Source organism: Stigmatopora argus, chromosome 3 (genome assembly GCF_051989625.1).
Source record: "Stigmatopora argus isolate UIUO_Sarg chromosome 3, RoL_Sarg_1.0, whole genome shotgun sequence".
Lineage (NCBI taxonomy): Eukaryota > Metazoa > Chordata > Actinopteri > Syngnathiformes > Syngnathidae > Stigmatopora > Stigmatopora argus.
The window spans coordinates 16,202,825-16,218,839 of NC_135389.1; the positions used below are offsets into that span (position 1 = coordinate 16,202,825).

The window sequence follows — 16,015 nt, forward strand, 5'->3', positions numbered from 1 at the left end:
TTGTTGAGATATATATAAATGTCTTTCATTTTCTACGTCTTAGTAAATTCCGGTACTTGCTTGAATGGTTGATTGCATTCCAATTTTGTTTTTGATCCTTTTCTCAAGAGGTATTTGCACTAGTTTTTTCCAGTGCTGTTTTTTTATTCTTATTTATAGCCTTTATACATGCATTAGCAGCACCCTTGACGACTACTTGGTGGAAACCAGCCATGTTGACATTAAAAAAGTAAACAGAGCCGCTTTAATGAATCCAGGCGCTTATTGCTTAATATCTGAATGAGATATGAAGCCCCAGTAATTCGATGGCTGCATTTTGTCCAAAAATATTTTCCAAATGATTTACAAATAAACTCCTCTTTGAAATGTTCACTTGAAGATTTGAACTATAAATTATGTTTGAACATGCTGAACCGTTATAATTTCACGTTTAAAAAAAAGTGATTACTACTTTAGCGTGTGCGGCCGATTGGTCGCCGGTCTTTTGGTCGCTGTCTTTTGGTTGCCGGTCTTTTGGTCGCGGTCTTTTGGTCGCCCCGACCGCGACAACGGGCGACCAAAAGACCGGCGACAAAACAAGGTAAAACAACACGGTCTACGCATCAATAAAAGCCAACAATGGCCATGAGTAGTTTCACTGAGCCGACGTGTGAGTGTATAAGAGTTTGTATGTACATGCGTTGTCCCTTTAAGAAGCTACGTCTGTCAGGGTCTTAACAAGTTCTCCAACAAAAAACAATAAAAGTCCGGGAAATTTTGAGCTTTTCTTTAGCCTAATAATTAATAGGGCATTAAGTATGACTAAATAGTTATTCACAGTTTGTATTTAGGGAATTTGAGCAACGATTTAAATGGTAATTATCAATAACCTTCCGGGCGACCAAAAGACCGGCGACCAAAAGATCGGCGACCAAAAGATCGGCCACCAAAAAACCGGCGACCAATCGACCGTGTACCCTACTTTAGCAATTCTGATTTCCAATATCTTTCAAGTTTCGGAAATTTCATCAAGCGCAGAACAAGGACAAGTGATGCGATCGGTTATAAAAATGGATTTTCTTCCCCCCTAAAAATGGAGGTAGTCTCATTACATTTCTGCTAGTCCTCAATGATGAACTGCATGTATTTCCCTTCCTATAAACCTTTTTGGTGTGTGTTGTTTAAACCAAATCGTCTCTTAAGACCTGTGCAGGTGAGTGTGTCTCTTTCCTCACGCCCATTGGCGCAAGTGCTGTCACACTCAATATTTGACATCCCTGTAACGTAATGAATAAGTTCACAGGAAAACCATTGAGGCTGATTTTCCCATAAGCTGCCCGCCCTTCATCCAGCTGCTGCAAAATCTTTCATTAGAGCAGCTCCACACGTCGAAATCAATATTGACAATACACCAACACACCACGATGCACAGAGAATAAAAACTACTTTATTCTTTCATTCTCTCCAAACAAACGAAGAAAAAAATAGAAATACCCTTTTTTTATAATAAACATCTTGATCTTTAAGAAATCTCCTCTTATTCTCTTTTATAAATAGCGTGAGGGTGCAAATATTCATGACAGTGCTTCGACAGTGAGGAAGGATGCATGAGGCAGCCGCATCCCCATGACAACACGAAAAAAAGGAGGGAGGACAATAAAATGTATAAAATGAAATTTCCCAAGTCGTGTGTGAATGCTGAAGAGAACAGAAACACTCTAAAACTTTAGAAATTTGAGGTTATAACATTTAAAAAATGATTAGTTGATGATCAAATGGTTAAGGAAAAGTGGTGAAAATTAGCACTCACGATGCACTGACTCAGTTAAACATTTTGAAGGTTAAAAGGGAAGAATTAAATACATTTGTCAAATGTATTCCGTTGTCTGAGAAGATTATAACTGGAATTAAGGGAGTCTGGTTAAAATTGAGAATCTTTGGAATGGCCCGAAAGTTGCTGAGATGGCATGAATGGTTTTGACAATATATAAATAGAGAAATGTGGATAGTTTTATTCTTATATGTCAATGAGGATCATTCCTCACAGAAAATAGAGCAACAAAGAAAAAAAAGTTGTCCTGAATGGTAGAAACAGTTTGCCATTGGACAAGTTCATAAATGTTCAAAAATGTATCTTTGCATGGAGCGACCTGGTGGCGCGAGTGGTTAGCATGTCGACCTCACAGCTTAGGGGTCCTGGGTTCAAATCCAGGTCACGTCCCGCCTGTGTGGAGTTTGCATGTTCTCCCTGGGCCTGTGTGGGTTTCCTCCAGGTCGTCCAGTTTCCTTCCACATTCCAAAAACATGCATGGTAGGCTGATTGGACACTCTAAATTGCCCCTAAGTATGGGTGTGAGTGTGCATGGTTGTCCGTCTCTTTGTGCCCTGTGATCGGCTGGCTACCGATTCAGGGTGTCTGGCCCGGAGTCAGCTGAGATAGGCTGCAGCACCCCCCGTGACCCTAATGAGGATAAAGCGGTTCAGAAAATGAGATGAGATTAATATTAATGCAAGTTGATGCAAAGGATAAATTAATCTTGGCCATAAAGTGGGACATTTTTAGGGTAAACCCGTAGTAAATCAACTGTCCAAAAATGTAGTTCAATAAAAATATGTGTCAACCGGTTTGACAGTTTAGCCAATGACAACGACAATGTCAAATACCAATGAGCACTCTAGATAGAAGGAAAAAAACATATGAATAACAATTTATGTACTCTTTAGCATTCACACCACAAATAAATATACTAGTGTGGAAAAATATACGATTTGACACGACAACGGTGACTTGATCAAAGAGTGGAGCTGCTCAGAATTTAAAGTCCAACATGCGAAATGGTTCTCATCAAGTCCCTGGGAGATGACGCAACTAAACACAACCTCCCCCCTCACAAAAAAATGGAAAGTAGAAGTGTCTGTGTTCATATGGCTGGGGTGTTTTTGCATGTGCGTGTGTGAGTGAATGTGTATGTGAGGGTGATCACGCCAACAGCATAGCCCTTTGCACATCTCCTCTTAATAATACAATACTACTGTAATGATGATCCTAATATTTGTGTTGCCGGGGTATTTGCTCTAAAGCCTATAAAAGCTTGTCTTAATTAATAACTATAACTCTGTATCTTTCTTTTAAACTAAACTCTTCTCTGTACAAATCGAGCAGTTGTAGACACGCACGCACGCACACACACACGGACGCGAGACCACCCTTTCAGAATAGAATCTCTATATTTACAATATTTCATATATTCTGTGGTGCAAAAAGGTAAAAGACGTGCTCGGTGCGTCTCTGCCGTACAAAGCGGTTCCGACCATTCAACTTCGTAATCATTTCGCTGCTTATACGTATAGGTATTTCATAATTTTATTCTTTTTTCCTCACTGTGCCAGAAGGTAAAGTGCTAAAAGCGTTAGCGCCTTAGTCCAAAACCCCTTGTGTGTGTGGAGTCATTTTTTTTTCCTCAACTAATGCTGTAAGTGAGTTTCCTGGCTGATAAATGGCCTTCTACAACAACAATATTCACAGTGGAGAAAGCCATTAGAAGGGAATGTACAAGAGGGGAAGCATGATGAATTATCAGCGCGATCCCAGTGTGAGGAAGGAAAATTCAAGTCAGATAGGCGCACACCATTCCTGCTACTTTGTATCAGCTTAATGCATTCGGGCCAAACTGGAAGGAAAAAAAGGGGACAAAGGTCAAAGTGAGATTATGAAAATCTGTGCCAATGGAGTTTGGATTTGAGTTTCTAACACAGATTTTTTTCAGTGTTGAAATTTAGCTGCAAAAATTTCAGTTGTTGTTAGTGAGTGTGAATGGTCTGTCTCTCTGTGTGCCCTACGAATGACACACTGGCGACCAGGTGGAGTCTGCCTTTCGCCCAAAGTCATCTGGGATAGGCTCCGGCATCCCCCGCATGCGCGGTACGGAAGATGAGTGAATAAATAATGATGAAGTCATTTGAATTCACGGAAGGGTGAAAAGAGCCACGAATGGACGTCAATGATTGTCAATGGCAGGAGGTTATGCGAATAAAAAAAGGTGGATTTTATGACTGTTGCAAAATGTAGATAACTTTTTTTTCATTAGATTCCAGGTTTTATAGTGAAGAAAATTCCAGTTTGGCCCTAAAACTGCATGCTAAAACAACACTAAGACTCAATTTAGTTTTTGTGTCGTGTTTTTGTGATCGGAAAAAAACGCATACGTCACGTGCTACCTTACATGCAGGGTAGACATCTCTTTTTGTGTGTACCTTTCGTGTATTATCTTATCCTTAAAACAAGAATTGTTCCAATAAGCAGCTTTCTTCTTTTTCCACAGTAGATAAGAACAAATAATTGCAGTGCTCAGAAGCTGGACTTTAAGAGATTAACACCTTTTTTTCCACAATGTCCAGTGTTAAAATCACAACCTTGTGTTAGAGGCAGGGGTGGGCAAAGTATGGCTGGTGGGTCACATGCAGGCCACTCCGCTCTAAAATTTGGAATAATCATCATTTACTCATTATGAATAGAATAATGATTTTTTTGTTTGTTTGTTTGTATCATGACATTTTTAAGTTGTTTAAATTAATAATAAACAATTGTTATTTATATAAGCATTTAAAAATGACCATGAAATATATTCTTAAATTCAACAATTTTACAAAAATATTGGCAAATATTTGTATTCAATTAAATAGTGGGAAGAATGATTTTAGAATTTAAAGGAACAACTTGACAACAATGTCAATATAAAAGACAATGATGACTAAATATTCAAAATGAGTAAGGTATTTTTTATATAAATCATAAAGAAAGAATAAATCAAAATATTTGAATTATTTACAAATAAAAGTAATTAATCATTAATGAAAAAACTTAACTTTATTTTATTGTAAAATATTTTAACAAATAATACAACGGTAAATTAATTATACTGAGATGTGTACAATTCTACTTTTTGTGATTAAAATGAAATTTATTTATTTTTTGGTCTGCCCTCCAAATGAGTTGGCCTGTCAGGAATGTGACCCTCACGCCCAAATGTTTGCCCATCCGTGCTTGCAGGGATCTTAGCCGCTTGTGTCGGGAGGCTGTAGTACTAGAAAGCTGGGACGGACATCTTCAGCGAGCGGGTCATCTGTTGGTTGTCTTTATAAAATGGCGTCCCAACAACTTGGCCACGGGGGAGTCAGAGTGGCTGTTCTCTGGGAGGGAATTTTGGGTGGGGTCAGACGATGCTACGAGAGCCGCTGGAGTTGCGTCTGCGAATGAGCGGGATGGTGTGGTGGAGCGGCATGGGCGAGTCCGGCGGGCAGAATTGGTGCGGGTGGTTGTAAGGGGGCGGGGGCGGCGGCAGAGGCGGCTGGGGCCCATCGCCCTGCACGTGGACGGGCGTGGTCATGGCCGAGCGCAGCAGCTGGTGGGCGGCCGGCCCCTGGCTGAGGAAGGCCTCCATGCGGCCTCGCCCGCTCTGGTCCACCACGATGACCTTGACGATCTGCTGGCACTGAATGAGCGTCTCGGGGCGGAGCTCCCCGGCCGGGGCGGAGCCCAGCAAGGCGGGCGGGGCGGTCAGGGCCAGAGGGGGCGTGGACTCAACGCTGGGCGGGCTCAGTTGGTAGGTCTGCAGCCTGTTGTGAATTGACACCTAGTTTAGGAACAGCCAGAGAACGCACGGGGAGTTACCAGCCTGAACGCAGCCTTACGCAGCCCTCTGGTGTGACACGCACGGGGGCATGCAGGCATGCACGGAGGTGGCGTGCACAGGCAGCGCGTGCAACACAGACACACACTACACCTGCTTATCATTAACCACACCTGTTTAATTCATTCATCTTACGTAGGGTTGCGGGGGTTGCCGGAGCCTACCCCGGCGGACTTCGGGCCAAAGGTAGACTACACCCAAGACTGGTCGCCAGTCAGCCGTAGGGCACACAGAGAGACAGACGACCATTCACACTCACAATCTTAGCACCACAAGCGGGACTCAAACCCACGCCTGTTCGCATTGAAGTCAGGCGGGTGAACCTCTATACACCATCACGCGGCTCCACCTGTTAAATATTATTCACTAAAAGCGTTATTTATCAATACATAATGGGACAACATCAGACATTTTATTATAAGAGTCAGTTATATACTATTATAATAAATGTTTCTTTTGATTTCATTTCTTACTGTTACATTTCTTACTACCACAATTTTTTCTTATTTGATCTCTTATGATGTGTCATAGTGTTCTAACAATAGTAAGGTTGTATGCATTTTTTCTTTACATTTGATGATTATTTATTACATTGTTTCCATAATTCATTTTGATTGCAATATTTTTGGACGCTTCATTTTAAAACATTGAGAAGTATAAAATGCACATTTTTTCCAAAATAGAAAGTCAAATTTCTAAAATAAATTTATAAATGTTAAAAATATTAGTCAATTGTACAGAATCGTGTCACCAGATTGTAGTGTTTTGCCCCTTGACTCGAGAGCAGGCAGCGTGGGTTCGATTTCAACTCTGTGGTGGTGTGATTGTGAATGCAAATGGTTGTCTGTCTTTACGTGTGCTCTACGACCAGGCTAGGGTGTAGTCAGCTGGGATAATCTCCAGCACCCTGCGACCCTAACATGTACTATAAGCGGTGTCCAAAATGAACAAATGAAAAAGTAGAGAATCAGCCAGATAAAGTAGCAGTTTCTTCATCATTTGCTCAATCGGGATCAATAGTGCTGCTTGCTATGAAGTCAGTTGAATGCATTTCATTATGCCACCATCCCATTGGTTTACCAATGTGTGCGTGAAAGTATTCACATATAAAGCACTACGCTATCTATAAAAGACACAAATTCAGTTGATTCTACTTGTGCTTGCTTGCTTACAGATCTCAAATGTGCCACTGCACGTCAAACCGGCCTACCGAAACTTGTAATTTTGCCCGCAGACACCGCAGAGTCAATAATTGGCCATTTAGCACTCAGGCTCAGGACTTAAGAGCTATTGTAACCCAGGGAGACACATTTCACACAGCATTCAAACTCTCACTACTGTCCTAGGAAGAGAGCAGAGGTGGACGGGGGTTTGTTTTGCTGGCGGGTGAAGGTGAGGGTGGGCATTTGGTAGAGGTTTAGGGGGAGAAAATGACACCGAGGGCGTGGTGCCTCCCTAACACACTGAATGACAGGTCTCAAGAGGACTGGCCGAGGCGGGAGAGAGACACGATGCAAGGGAGAAAAGACAAACGGTGGACACCAACGCACGCACAGACTGGCTTATGTTGGCCTCGTCGAGGCTTAGCAACAGCTGACGGAGAAAAGATGTTTTCTCCTGAGCAAGAGTGGCAGCTGATCCACTTGCGGGCCTCTAGGCAGCTTTTGTATCCTTGGTGATGAGCCTCCGGTGGAGCTTTTCGCTTTTTTTTATTATCATTGTTGTTAAAAGCGAAGCGTGACTTTCTTCTTTGGAAGGCGCACACATACAGGCACGCACGTGCATTCACAGAGAAGCTGACGACGCTGACCAAGCACACACTTACCTGAGGCTGACAAGAGTGGTTTTGGCACTCACCTCCACTGCATTGTTGTTGCCACTTTTATCGTACACGTCCTGTTGACCTGCCGAAACACGCAAGAACATCCACGGGAAATTTTTAGAATGCAAGTGTCCAACTCGAGGCTCGGGGTCCATAACCATACCGACATTTCACTTTGTGGGCCCATGAAAGGTAAAATGGCAGATTTTCAGATTAGTGTCACTTTAAAAAATGTTGATATGGCTTATATATTTTTTTGTTGTTGTTGTTGCTTCCCTTTAAGTTATTCAGTGGCATTGACGACAATCGTGACCGGACGTTTGGTCGCAGGACGTTTGGTCGCCGGACGTTTGGTCGCCGGACGTTTGGTCGCCGGACGTTTGGTCGCCGGACGTTTGGTCGCCGGACGTTTGGTCGCCGGACGTTTGGTCGCCGGACGTTTGGTCGCCGGACGTTTGGTCGCCCGGACGTTTGGTCGCCCGGACGTTTGGTCGCCCAGACGTTTGGTCGCCCGGACGTTTGGTCGCCTGGGTGAATATAATTTTGAGAGCTGGTTTCAACAGTAGATATTTAGATATTAAACTCTCTCTCTCATGAATATAATTTTGAGAGCTGGTTTCAACAGTAAACTCTCTGTCATGTTGTCAAACGTCCGGCGACCAAACGTCCGGCGACCAAACGTCCGAGTACCGACGACAATATATGTCCAGGGAGGGATCACGTTTCACTGCCTGTGACAGCAATGCACGTCCAATTCATTTAAAAATTGTAAGTCAGCAGCAAGCAGAGGTTGCTGCATAATTTGGGATTGTGTTCCAACCTGTACTGACATTATTCATAACCTTGACAGCTAACATCTACAAATACTGTCGACATCTACTGTAATTAAATTTGAATACCATCTTTCTGGGCTTCTAATCAGCACTAAGTAGGGGAGCTGTCATTTTGAGTGATTTTTTGTGTGTGAGGCAGCCCGGCGAGCAAGTGATTAGCCCGTCGGCCTCACATTTCTGGGACCCCGGGTTCGATCCCAGGTCGGTCCTCACCAATGTTCCCTCTAATTTTTTGTTTGTCTGGGCAGAAAGACAACCTCCCTGAGCACACCGAGTACCGGTGTGAGCAACATCATCATTGCTCGCTGTGGGCACACACCAGTATCACACCTGCCATAAGCAGGTGCATGTCTACTACACATAAATAATGATTAATATCTATGAATGGGCGGCCCGGCGGATGAGTGGTTCGCGCGTCGTCCTCGCAGCTAAAAAAAGGGATTTTATTTTGTGCGCTCCATATAATTTGCTGTGCGCAGAGAAGACGAGAGTAGTGTGCAATTGCGCACGCGCGCAGCTTAGAGGGAACATTGGTCCTCACTGTGTGAAGTTTGCATGTTCTCCCCAGGGTTGCGTAGGTTTTTTCCGGGTGCTCCCGTCTCCTCCCAAAAACATGCAGCATAGGCTGGTTGAACACTCTAAATTCCCCCTAGGTATGAGTGTGAGCGTGAATGGTTGTGCGTCTCCTTGTTCCCTACGATTGGCTGGCCACCGATTCATAGTTATCTGGGATAGGCTTCAGCACCAACCGTAATCCTTGTGAGGATAAGCGGTTCAGAAAATGAATGAATGTATGTGTCTGAAAGGAAACACTTCAGCAGTCAGTCTGGAGATTTAAAAAATGCTTCTTTGCTCTTCTCTAGTGAGGAAGATAAAAGAGATTTAGCGCAATATATGTGAAAGCTTAGCTTATTTTGTAGAAAGAAAGAAATTCACTTTCAGATTGATCCTCTGTAAATACAAAGCAACTTGTAGCCAGTGGCAATCTTAGGGGTAAAACACCAAACTGTCAATTTAGAAAAACTGAACTCAGGACTGGAAACCACAGTGTGTTTTAGTTTCTTATTTTGCAAAAATAAATACATTCACCTTTGGGATTAGTTCCCTCTAAATAAAAAGGAACTTTTAGCAAGTGGTAAAATTTGAGGTAGCGCATGACTTGCCTTAAATGCAACTCGGTACAGCTTGAATAAACTGTCAGTTCATTATGAAAAACTCAAATTTAACTCGTGAAAGGAAACAAAATGAGTCGGCTACAATTGGCACTAGTTTGTTGGCCACGACATTGCGGACAAATGTTACCGAAAATGGGGGAGAGGATTTTAGTTCACACCTAAGGGGGACCCGTGTCCCGTGTGCGCATCCACTTGGCCGCCGTTTGTATGGATGCTGTGAGGCTGGATGCCCTGTTGTCGCTCCAATTCCCCTTGAAATAAAAGAAAACAAACACAGATATTAATTATGTATATAATGTGTACACTAGTGTCCAGCTGTCACACATTTACAGTGGCGGAAAGCAGTTTGGTCTTTTTTTTTTCTTCAAAATTGCAGTTACACTGAATACCACAGGTGTCAAAGTGGCGGCCCGGGGGCCAAACCTGGCCCGCCGCATCATTTTGTGTGGCCCGAGAACGTAAATAATGAGTGCCGACTTTCTGTTTTAGGATCAAATTCAAATGAAGATTACAGATGAATAGGGAATATTTCCTGTGTTTGCTCATGTTGAGTTTTAGCCGATAATTTGCTTTTTGGGTTGACCTTCAAAAATACAATTCAAACAGATCTAACTCCACAAATTATGGATTGGCTTGTTTGATGGGTCATTCTGTATAGTATATATGCTTTAGTAAGTAAGTGAAAGTGTAGGTCACTGCCACCTCCTCAAGCCTTACACTGGATGTGTATGTGCTCCATCTCGTTGACTTCGGAAATAGCTTCTCGGAGTTCCTCGGCGAATTTCCGCAGCTCCTCCCCACTTGGCGAGCAAAAGCTGACCAGCTGCTTCTTCTCAGAGGTGAACGGGCTCAGCATTGTCACACCATGGGCGTAGTCTAATAGGAAAACACACGGTGTAATTATTCATAGGTTGGGATATTGGGAGTGAATGAGTTCATTTTGGATATGTTTATTTTGCTGTTTCAAATTTTGGCTTGAAAAATTGCTAAGGCCGGACGTAAATAATTTAGCCCTGCGACAACAACAAAAAATCAATAATCAGACTCCAAGGATCAATAAATAATGGCCCATGCTTTAAATTTACCAAGTTTCAAGACAATCAGTACACGAATGACGGAGGAATAGGATTTCAAAGTTACAATCCACAAGAAGAACAGCAACAACTACTTGAGGGATGATTTGACAGGCATTCAGCTTGTAAAACTTTGTAAGTTGGGAAATTCGGCAGATAGCGTATTGCAGAGTTTGTAGATGTGTGAGTGGATCATACATTCATTGCTGAAGAGGTGGAACTGCATTCCCAGTAGACCCATAGCTTTGCAGAAGTTATAAGAAGCCGAGCTTTTCTTCTTAGGGCACAACTTCAGGATCTGGAGATACACGTAAACATGTTGAAAATGCATCCCCCCCAAAAAGTTATATGCTAAATAAAACAACTTCAAACTGATACACAGTTTGGAGCTTGCTTACCAGGAGCAGGTCATTGAACAGGAAGACCTCTCTCTGGAGCTGCGACAGCTTCTGTTTATGAGGTTTGTTGGCATCGGGAACCTCGAACAGACGACAGCAGCAGACAAGGCGCCTGTGAGGTACGGCCAAAATCTGTGCAGGGAAGGAAATGGGCCGAGATAAGTTAGGGAAAGCAAGTCAGTCCGAAAGGTTGGGAAATTTGTCATCGGTGTGACTAATTCTTACCGTCTTCAGGCCCAAGATGGACTGCTCTACGCGGCTAACATAGGTGACGTGGTCCTCGTTGGATCGCAGTTCTCTTTGTTGAATCCTTTCGTAAATGCCAGCCACCATTTCTCTGGGGATGTCTGCTCCATCGTCCACGCCTGATCGAGAAGCCATTGAGACATTGAGATCGTGAGAGCGTTAGCCACAAGTTGAAAAACACTATCATTTTAATGTGTTTTACAAGAAGGCTGTTACTTTCAAGGAGTTTAATAAATTAAGAAGTCTCTGGAAAAATAAAACACAAGCAGAAGAATTCTTATGTTGTAAGGTGAAAGATTTCATTTCTGTTGTTTCTGCAAACCGCATAACATTAAAGCTATGTTGGCAAATGTTCTAGTTTTCAGCACTGGAAATTATGCGTACCTCTGCACAGGTATGCATAATTTTTTCGTTTGACTGTAAATGCCCAAGCAGCACTTGAAATGCTGCCTAGTCACATTCACACAAAGGAGAAGTACTTCACTTAATCATGAAGGATTTTTTTTCATGGTTTCCATGACGATGAAGGGGCTGTCAGAAGCTGCTGTTGACTGAAGAAAGAGTGCGGGTGACAAAAGGTAAATAGAAGTCAAAGTGCTGCCGGGAAAAAGCAGGTGATGAGATGAATGTGGAAAATAAAAGCTGGTATCGTTAAATCGCAATGAGGCGCAATTAATTGGGAGGCTCTCTGGGCCAGAAACCGAGGAGCCGAAGATATCCGACATGGAACAGCAAGAGAGCGAGGAATGGTCACTTCAGGTCAACGGCATACAAATTTGTGCCTGTGATACACGACGCTCACCCTGTGATACACGACGCTCACCTCTGAGGTTGCGTATGAAGTCATCGAGGCCCATTTTTCGCTGCGGTTTGATGTTGGGTGAGTACATATCCGTGTTGAGGAGGACTACGGCAAACGCCAGGATGAAGATGGTGTCCGGGTTGTGGAACTGCTGCACCACGTCGGGATTGCACATGCAGTAGCGCTGGCTGTGTGGACACCCAAAAAAAAATACATGATCAGGGAAGGAGAGTAATGCTGAACTGAAATATTAACAAGCAAAAAGATGTAATATAGAAAGAAATAGGTGCTTCAAATTTAGAAAATATTTTTGTGGAATTGCTAAGATTTTTGGTAGTGATTCTGTGTTTGTATATATTTGGCCAACATCTTTTTAATCAATTTGTTTTAAATCTCTCTTAAGGATTATCTGGATTTTGACAAAGAGGAATTCGACTATAACGGAGAATGTTTGCAAAGGATAGGTTATGGATGAAGGATTAATCGGCAATTTGGAGCATGAACCAAAATATGTTATTTTAAGAACAGCTAAAAATATATGGAGCATTATTCCATTCCATACCATCGCATTGGCATCGATATCAAAGCATTAAGCACCCCCTGCAGATTGATGAGAGACTTTTGCTGTTCAATTTTGCCGTGAAACGAAACCTGCCGAACTTTTCATTCATTTGTTCAAAAATGCTTGCTTCAGTACTGTATGAAATGTTGCTGAAAGATCTGTTAATATTCAAGCCAGCTCTCTTGAGTTCCACCTGCAGGCTTCAGCTGAATATTAGAAACGCCTCTGAAAGCCTTCTTTGTGGCTCCTGAAGCGCAGGCTAACTTAATGAAGCAGACCCTCCAACTTCATGGCTCCTGGCTTTATTGTTATTATGGTGCACTATTTCTATTCTTTTTAAGATATGGATTGAGAGCTGGTTACGATAGGAGGAAAGAAACAACAGCCTCATTTCGATGAGCCTGCTTTAGGGAAGCTTGTGCAATTAATTAAAAGGTGGAAATGCACTTTTGAATAGCTTTTTTTCCAGAAAGAAGTATTTCAGAAGGGGCCTGTTCTCCCATAAAGTGTGAAATTAGACAAGTAATAGGCTTTGCCTCTTTTCCACTCTGTCTGAATATGAGAAAAATACTTTCTTGAATGTTCACATCATGTTTTCTATGTCCACAGCCTGAAAGGTTGGATCCATCTTAAAACATTTTCTGATGGTAACAGACTAGAAATCAAGTATCTTCAAATTTGAGAGTTTAGTGTACTTCCATTTTGCAAATGCGTGCGCAAATATTGTTAGTAAGTGTAGTGGGTAACCCAGTATTAGGACAAATCATTTGTCAGTATTAATCAGTTGAAATCCAAAGTACTAATATAATTGCAGTTTACAGTTATTGACAGTAGAGCATTTTTTATTACAAATATTGTAATAAAAGTAAAGTAGTTCATAGTATTGCTAGAGAAGTAGGGGATAGTTTTAGTGGATTAAGTAGTATTCAAGTCATAGTAATAAGTAGTTTAGTTTAAACTTCATTTAGATAGGACACAAAGAAAACAACAAATAAAAAACATAAAAACAACATTACTCGATAAAAAATAAACGACAACGGCAATGGATGGATGCACTAATGTGCTATATAATGCGGTGGAACTTATATCGGAAAATAAACAAATTCATTGACGGTATACATTATAATCACGTGTGCTTTATAGTGCGAAAGATTGCCTCTTTTTATCATATATAAATAAAAAAGTTAATGTTATCTAGTTTTAAATTCAGCATTCAGTTTGTATTCTTTCATTCATTTTCTGTACTGCTTATCCTCACAAGGTTCGCGGAGGGTGCTGGTTAAGAAGCGGACGCCATTAATGATGCCGAAAGGACAAGTTTGACAGCGTAAAGCGTTTTGCGCCCTTGGTGGTGAAGTAACACTAGGCTCGTCACGCTGGCTCGCACGAGCGTGATAGAATGCTGCACTTTGTGCACTCCGTCGCCGGCCGCAGGCTTCAAAATGTCGCGCTAGCACCTCCCCAGCTCCTTGACTGTCACTTGTGCTTACAAACTGCGGTATTCTGATCGTCAGAGAAGAGTTTTTATCACAGCGACTGAGACGAGACCACAACGTGGCACCGTAGGATATAAAATATGACACATTTCTTGTATTTGAATTTTACTTTGCACTTGACAGCACAAGTCTGTCTTATTGCTCATAGTGTCAATAATGAAATCAAGAATGACATTCAGTAAGTAGCTGCCAAGAAAGGCCGTTTGCGTGGGCCGAATGTAGGCGGGGTCAACTCATGATGATTTTGATTTGAACCAGAAGTAAAAAGTTGGGATAAATGGGTGATGCTGAAATGCAAAACTTTTTAGAGTTTTTTTTCCAGCATGATTATAATGATTTTTTTTATTATTATATAGATTTTTTTTTTTTTAATTGGCTGCCATTTACAGCAAACCCAGTTACACAATAACGTTCAATGCCACCTATCACATTTGAAGTCTATCTCTGTCAATGGGAGTGAATAAATTAAACCAAGGCGTACCCTTAGACATTAAAAGCTGTGTATTTTCACTTTTTTTCATCCAAATTCATCCTGAAAACATGTTTATTTTTTTGTCCCATACCATTCCTTTACTATTGACCATTGTAAGTATATATGATGTGAAAAAGGGGGTTTCCAACTTTCCCCTTCATCCATCTTTAATTATTAACACATTTTTTCATGTTTATTTGATTTTTGCTTCCTGCTGTGATACAGCAGCCTCCTAACTGGTCTACTTGATGTAATATGCAGCAAATACTGAGGCGAGGCGAGTTTTACTACTGAATGCTTCCACAGAAACAAATGCACACACACGGACTTGTTTATGCATGTTTATGCACCACTGCGTGAATAAACAGCAATAACGTGTGTGTGTGTATTTGTGAGTGTGTCACTCTTGGCTCCACATCTTATGTCAGCAGTCTGTTCCAACAGCAGCCTGGCATCTTTATATCATGAAGCTTGACACGCCAGCTGGCACAACGAAGCCCTCGACGCGATGACGCCACAACACACACGCACACACAAACGCGTGGAGAGATGACATAACAAGTGTTGCATAACGCACAGGCCACATCGCGATAAGGACCACTCACTTGTGACCTATGCTCATAGAGCGTGCTCTGTGATTGCCGGTGACAGATGTGTAATGTGCACCACCCAAAGGGTTGGGGTCCCAATGATTCGCTGAGTGGTGATGAAGTGTAATGATGGGCCTTCAAATGGGAGAACTGAGATGAAATGTGAGATTTGCTTTTCCCCCGCATCAACTCCCAGCTTCCAACACAACCTATAAAGGTTGTTTAATACACGCGTCATTCCAGAATCGGAAGGCGTTTTACGTGCCACTCTCTGAATTTGCGGTACTCGGACGTTTGGTCGCCGGACGTTTGGTCGCCGGACGTTTGGTCGCCGGACGTTTGGTCGCCGGACGTTTGGTCACCGGACGTTTGGTCGCCGGACGTTTGGTCGCCGGGCGTTTGGTCGCCGGACGTTTGGTCGCCGGACGTTTGGTCGCCGGACGTTTGGTCGCCGGACGTTTGGTCACTGGACGTTTGGTCGCCGGACGTTTGGTCGCCGGGCGTTTGGTCGCCGGACGTTTGGTCGCCGGACGTTTGACAACATGACAGAGAGTTTACTGTTGAAACCAGCTCTCAAAATTATATTCATGAGAGAGTTTAATATCTAAATATCTACTGTTGAAACCAGCTCTCAAAATTACATTCACCCGGGCGACCAAACGTCCGGGCGACCAAACGTCCGGGCGACCAAACGTCCGGGCGACCAAACGTCCGGCGACCAAACGTCCGGCGACCAAACGTCCGGTCACGGAATTTGCACCCTCAAGAGACCCAACTATTTCACATCTTCTCTAAGATGACCTAATCAAGTTTTTTCTGTCCTAATCATATCATGCTAATTAATGCAATAGCTGGAGAAAAGGACATCCTCAAGCTC

General features: G+C 42.5%; 1 protein-coding gene across 2 annotated transcripts in view; it reads right to left on the reverse strand.

Moving 5' to 3' along the window:
• Positions 1-1,406: 1,406 nt before the first annotated feature.
• The window catches only part of iqsec3b (IQ motif and Sec7 domain ArfGEF 3b), a 36,820-nt gene continuing 22,211 nt past the window's right edge, over positions 1,407-16,015 (reverse strand). The window contains exons 8-15 of one of the 2 annotated variants that reach the window (XM_077597275.1): positions 12,040-12,206; positions 11,196-11,335; positions 10,971-11,102; positions 10,771-10,870; positions 10,217-10,375; positions 9,658-9,750; positions 7,527-7,573; positions 1,407-5,612 (exon numbers count right to left, since the gene is read on the reverse strand). In XM_077597275.1, coding sequence (XP_077453401.1) covers positions 5,193-5,612; positions 7,527-7,573; positions 9,658-9,750; positions 10,217-10,375; positions 10,771-10,870; positions 10,971-11,102; positions 11,196-11,335; positions 12,040-12,206 — 1,258 coding nt within the window. In that variant the 3' untranslated portion in view covers positions 1,407-5,192. Of the gene's footprint in view, positions 5,613-7,494; positions 7,574-9,657; positions 9,751-10,216; positions 10,376-10,770; positions 10,871-10,970; positions 11,103-11,195; positions 11,336-12,039; positions 12,207-16,015 lie in introns of both variants that reach the window. The other variant, XM_077597274.1, reaches the window with a different exon arrangement.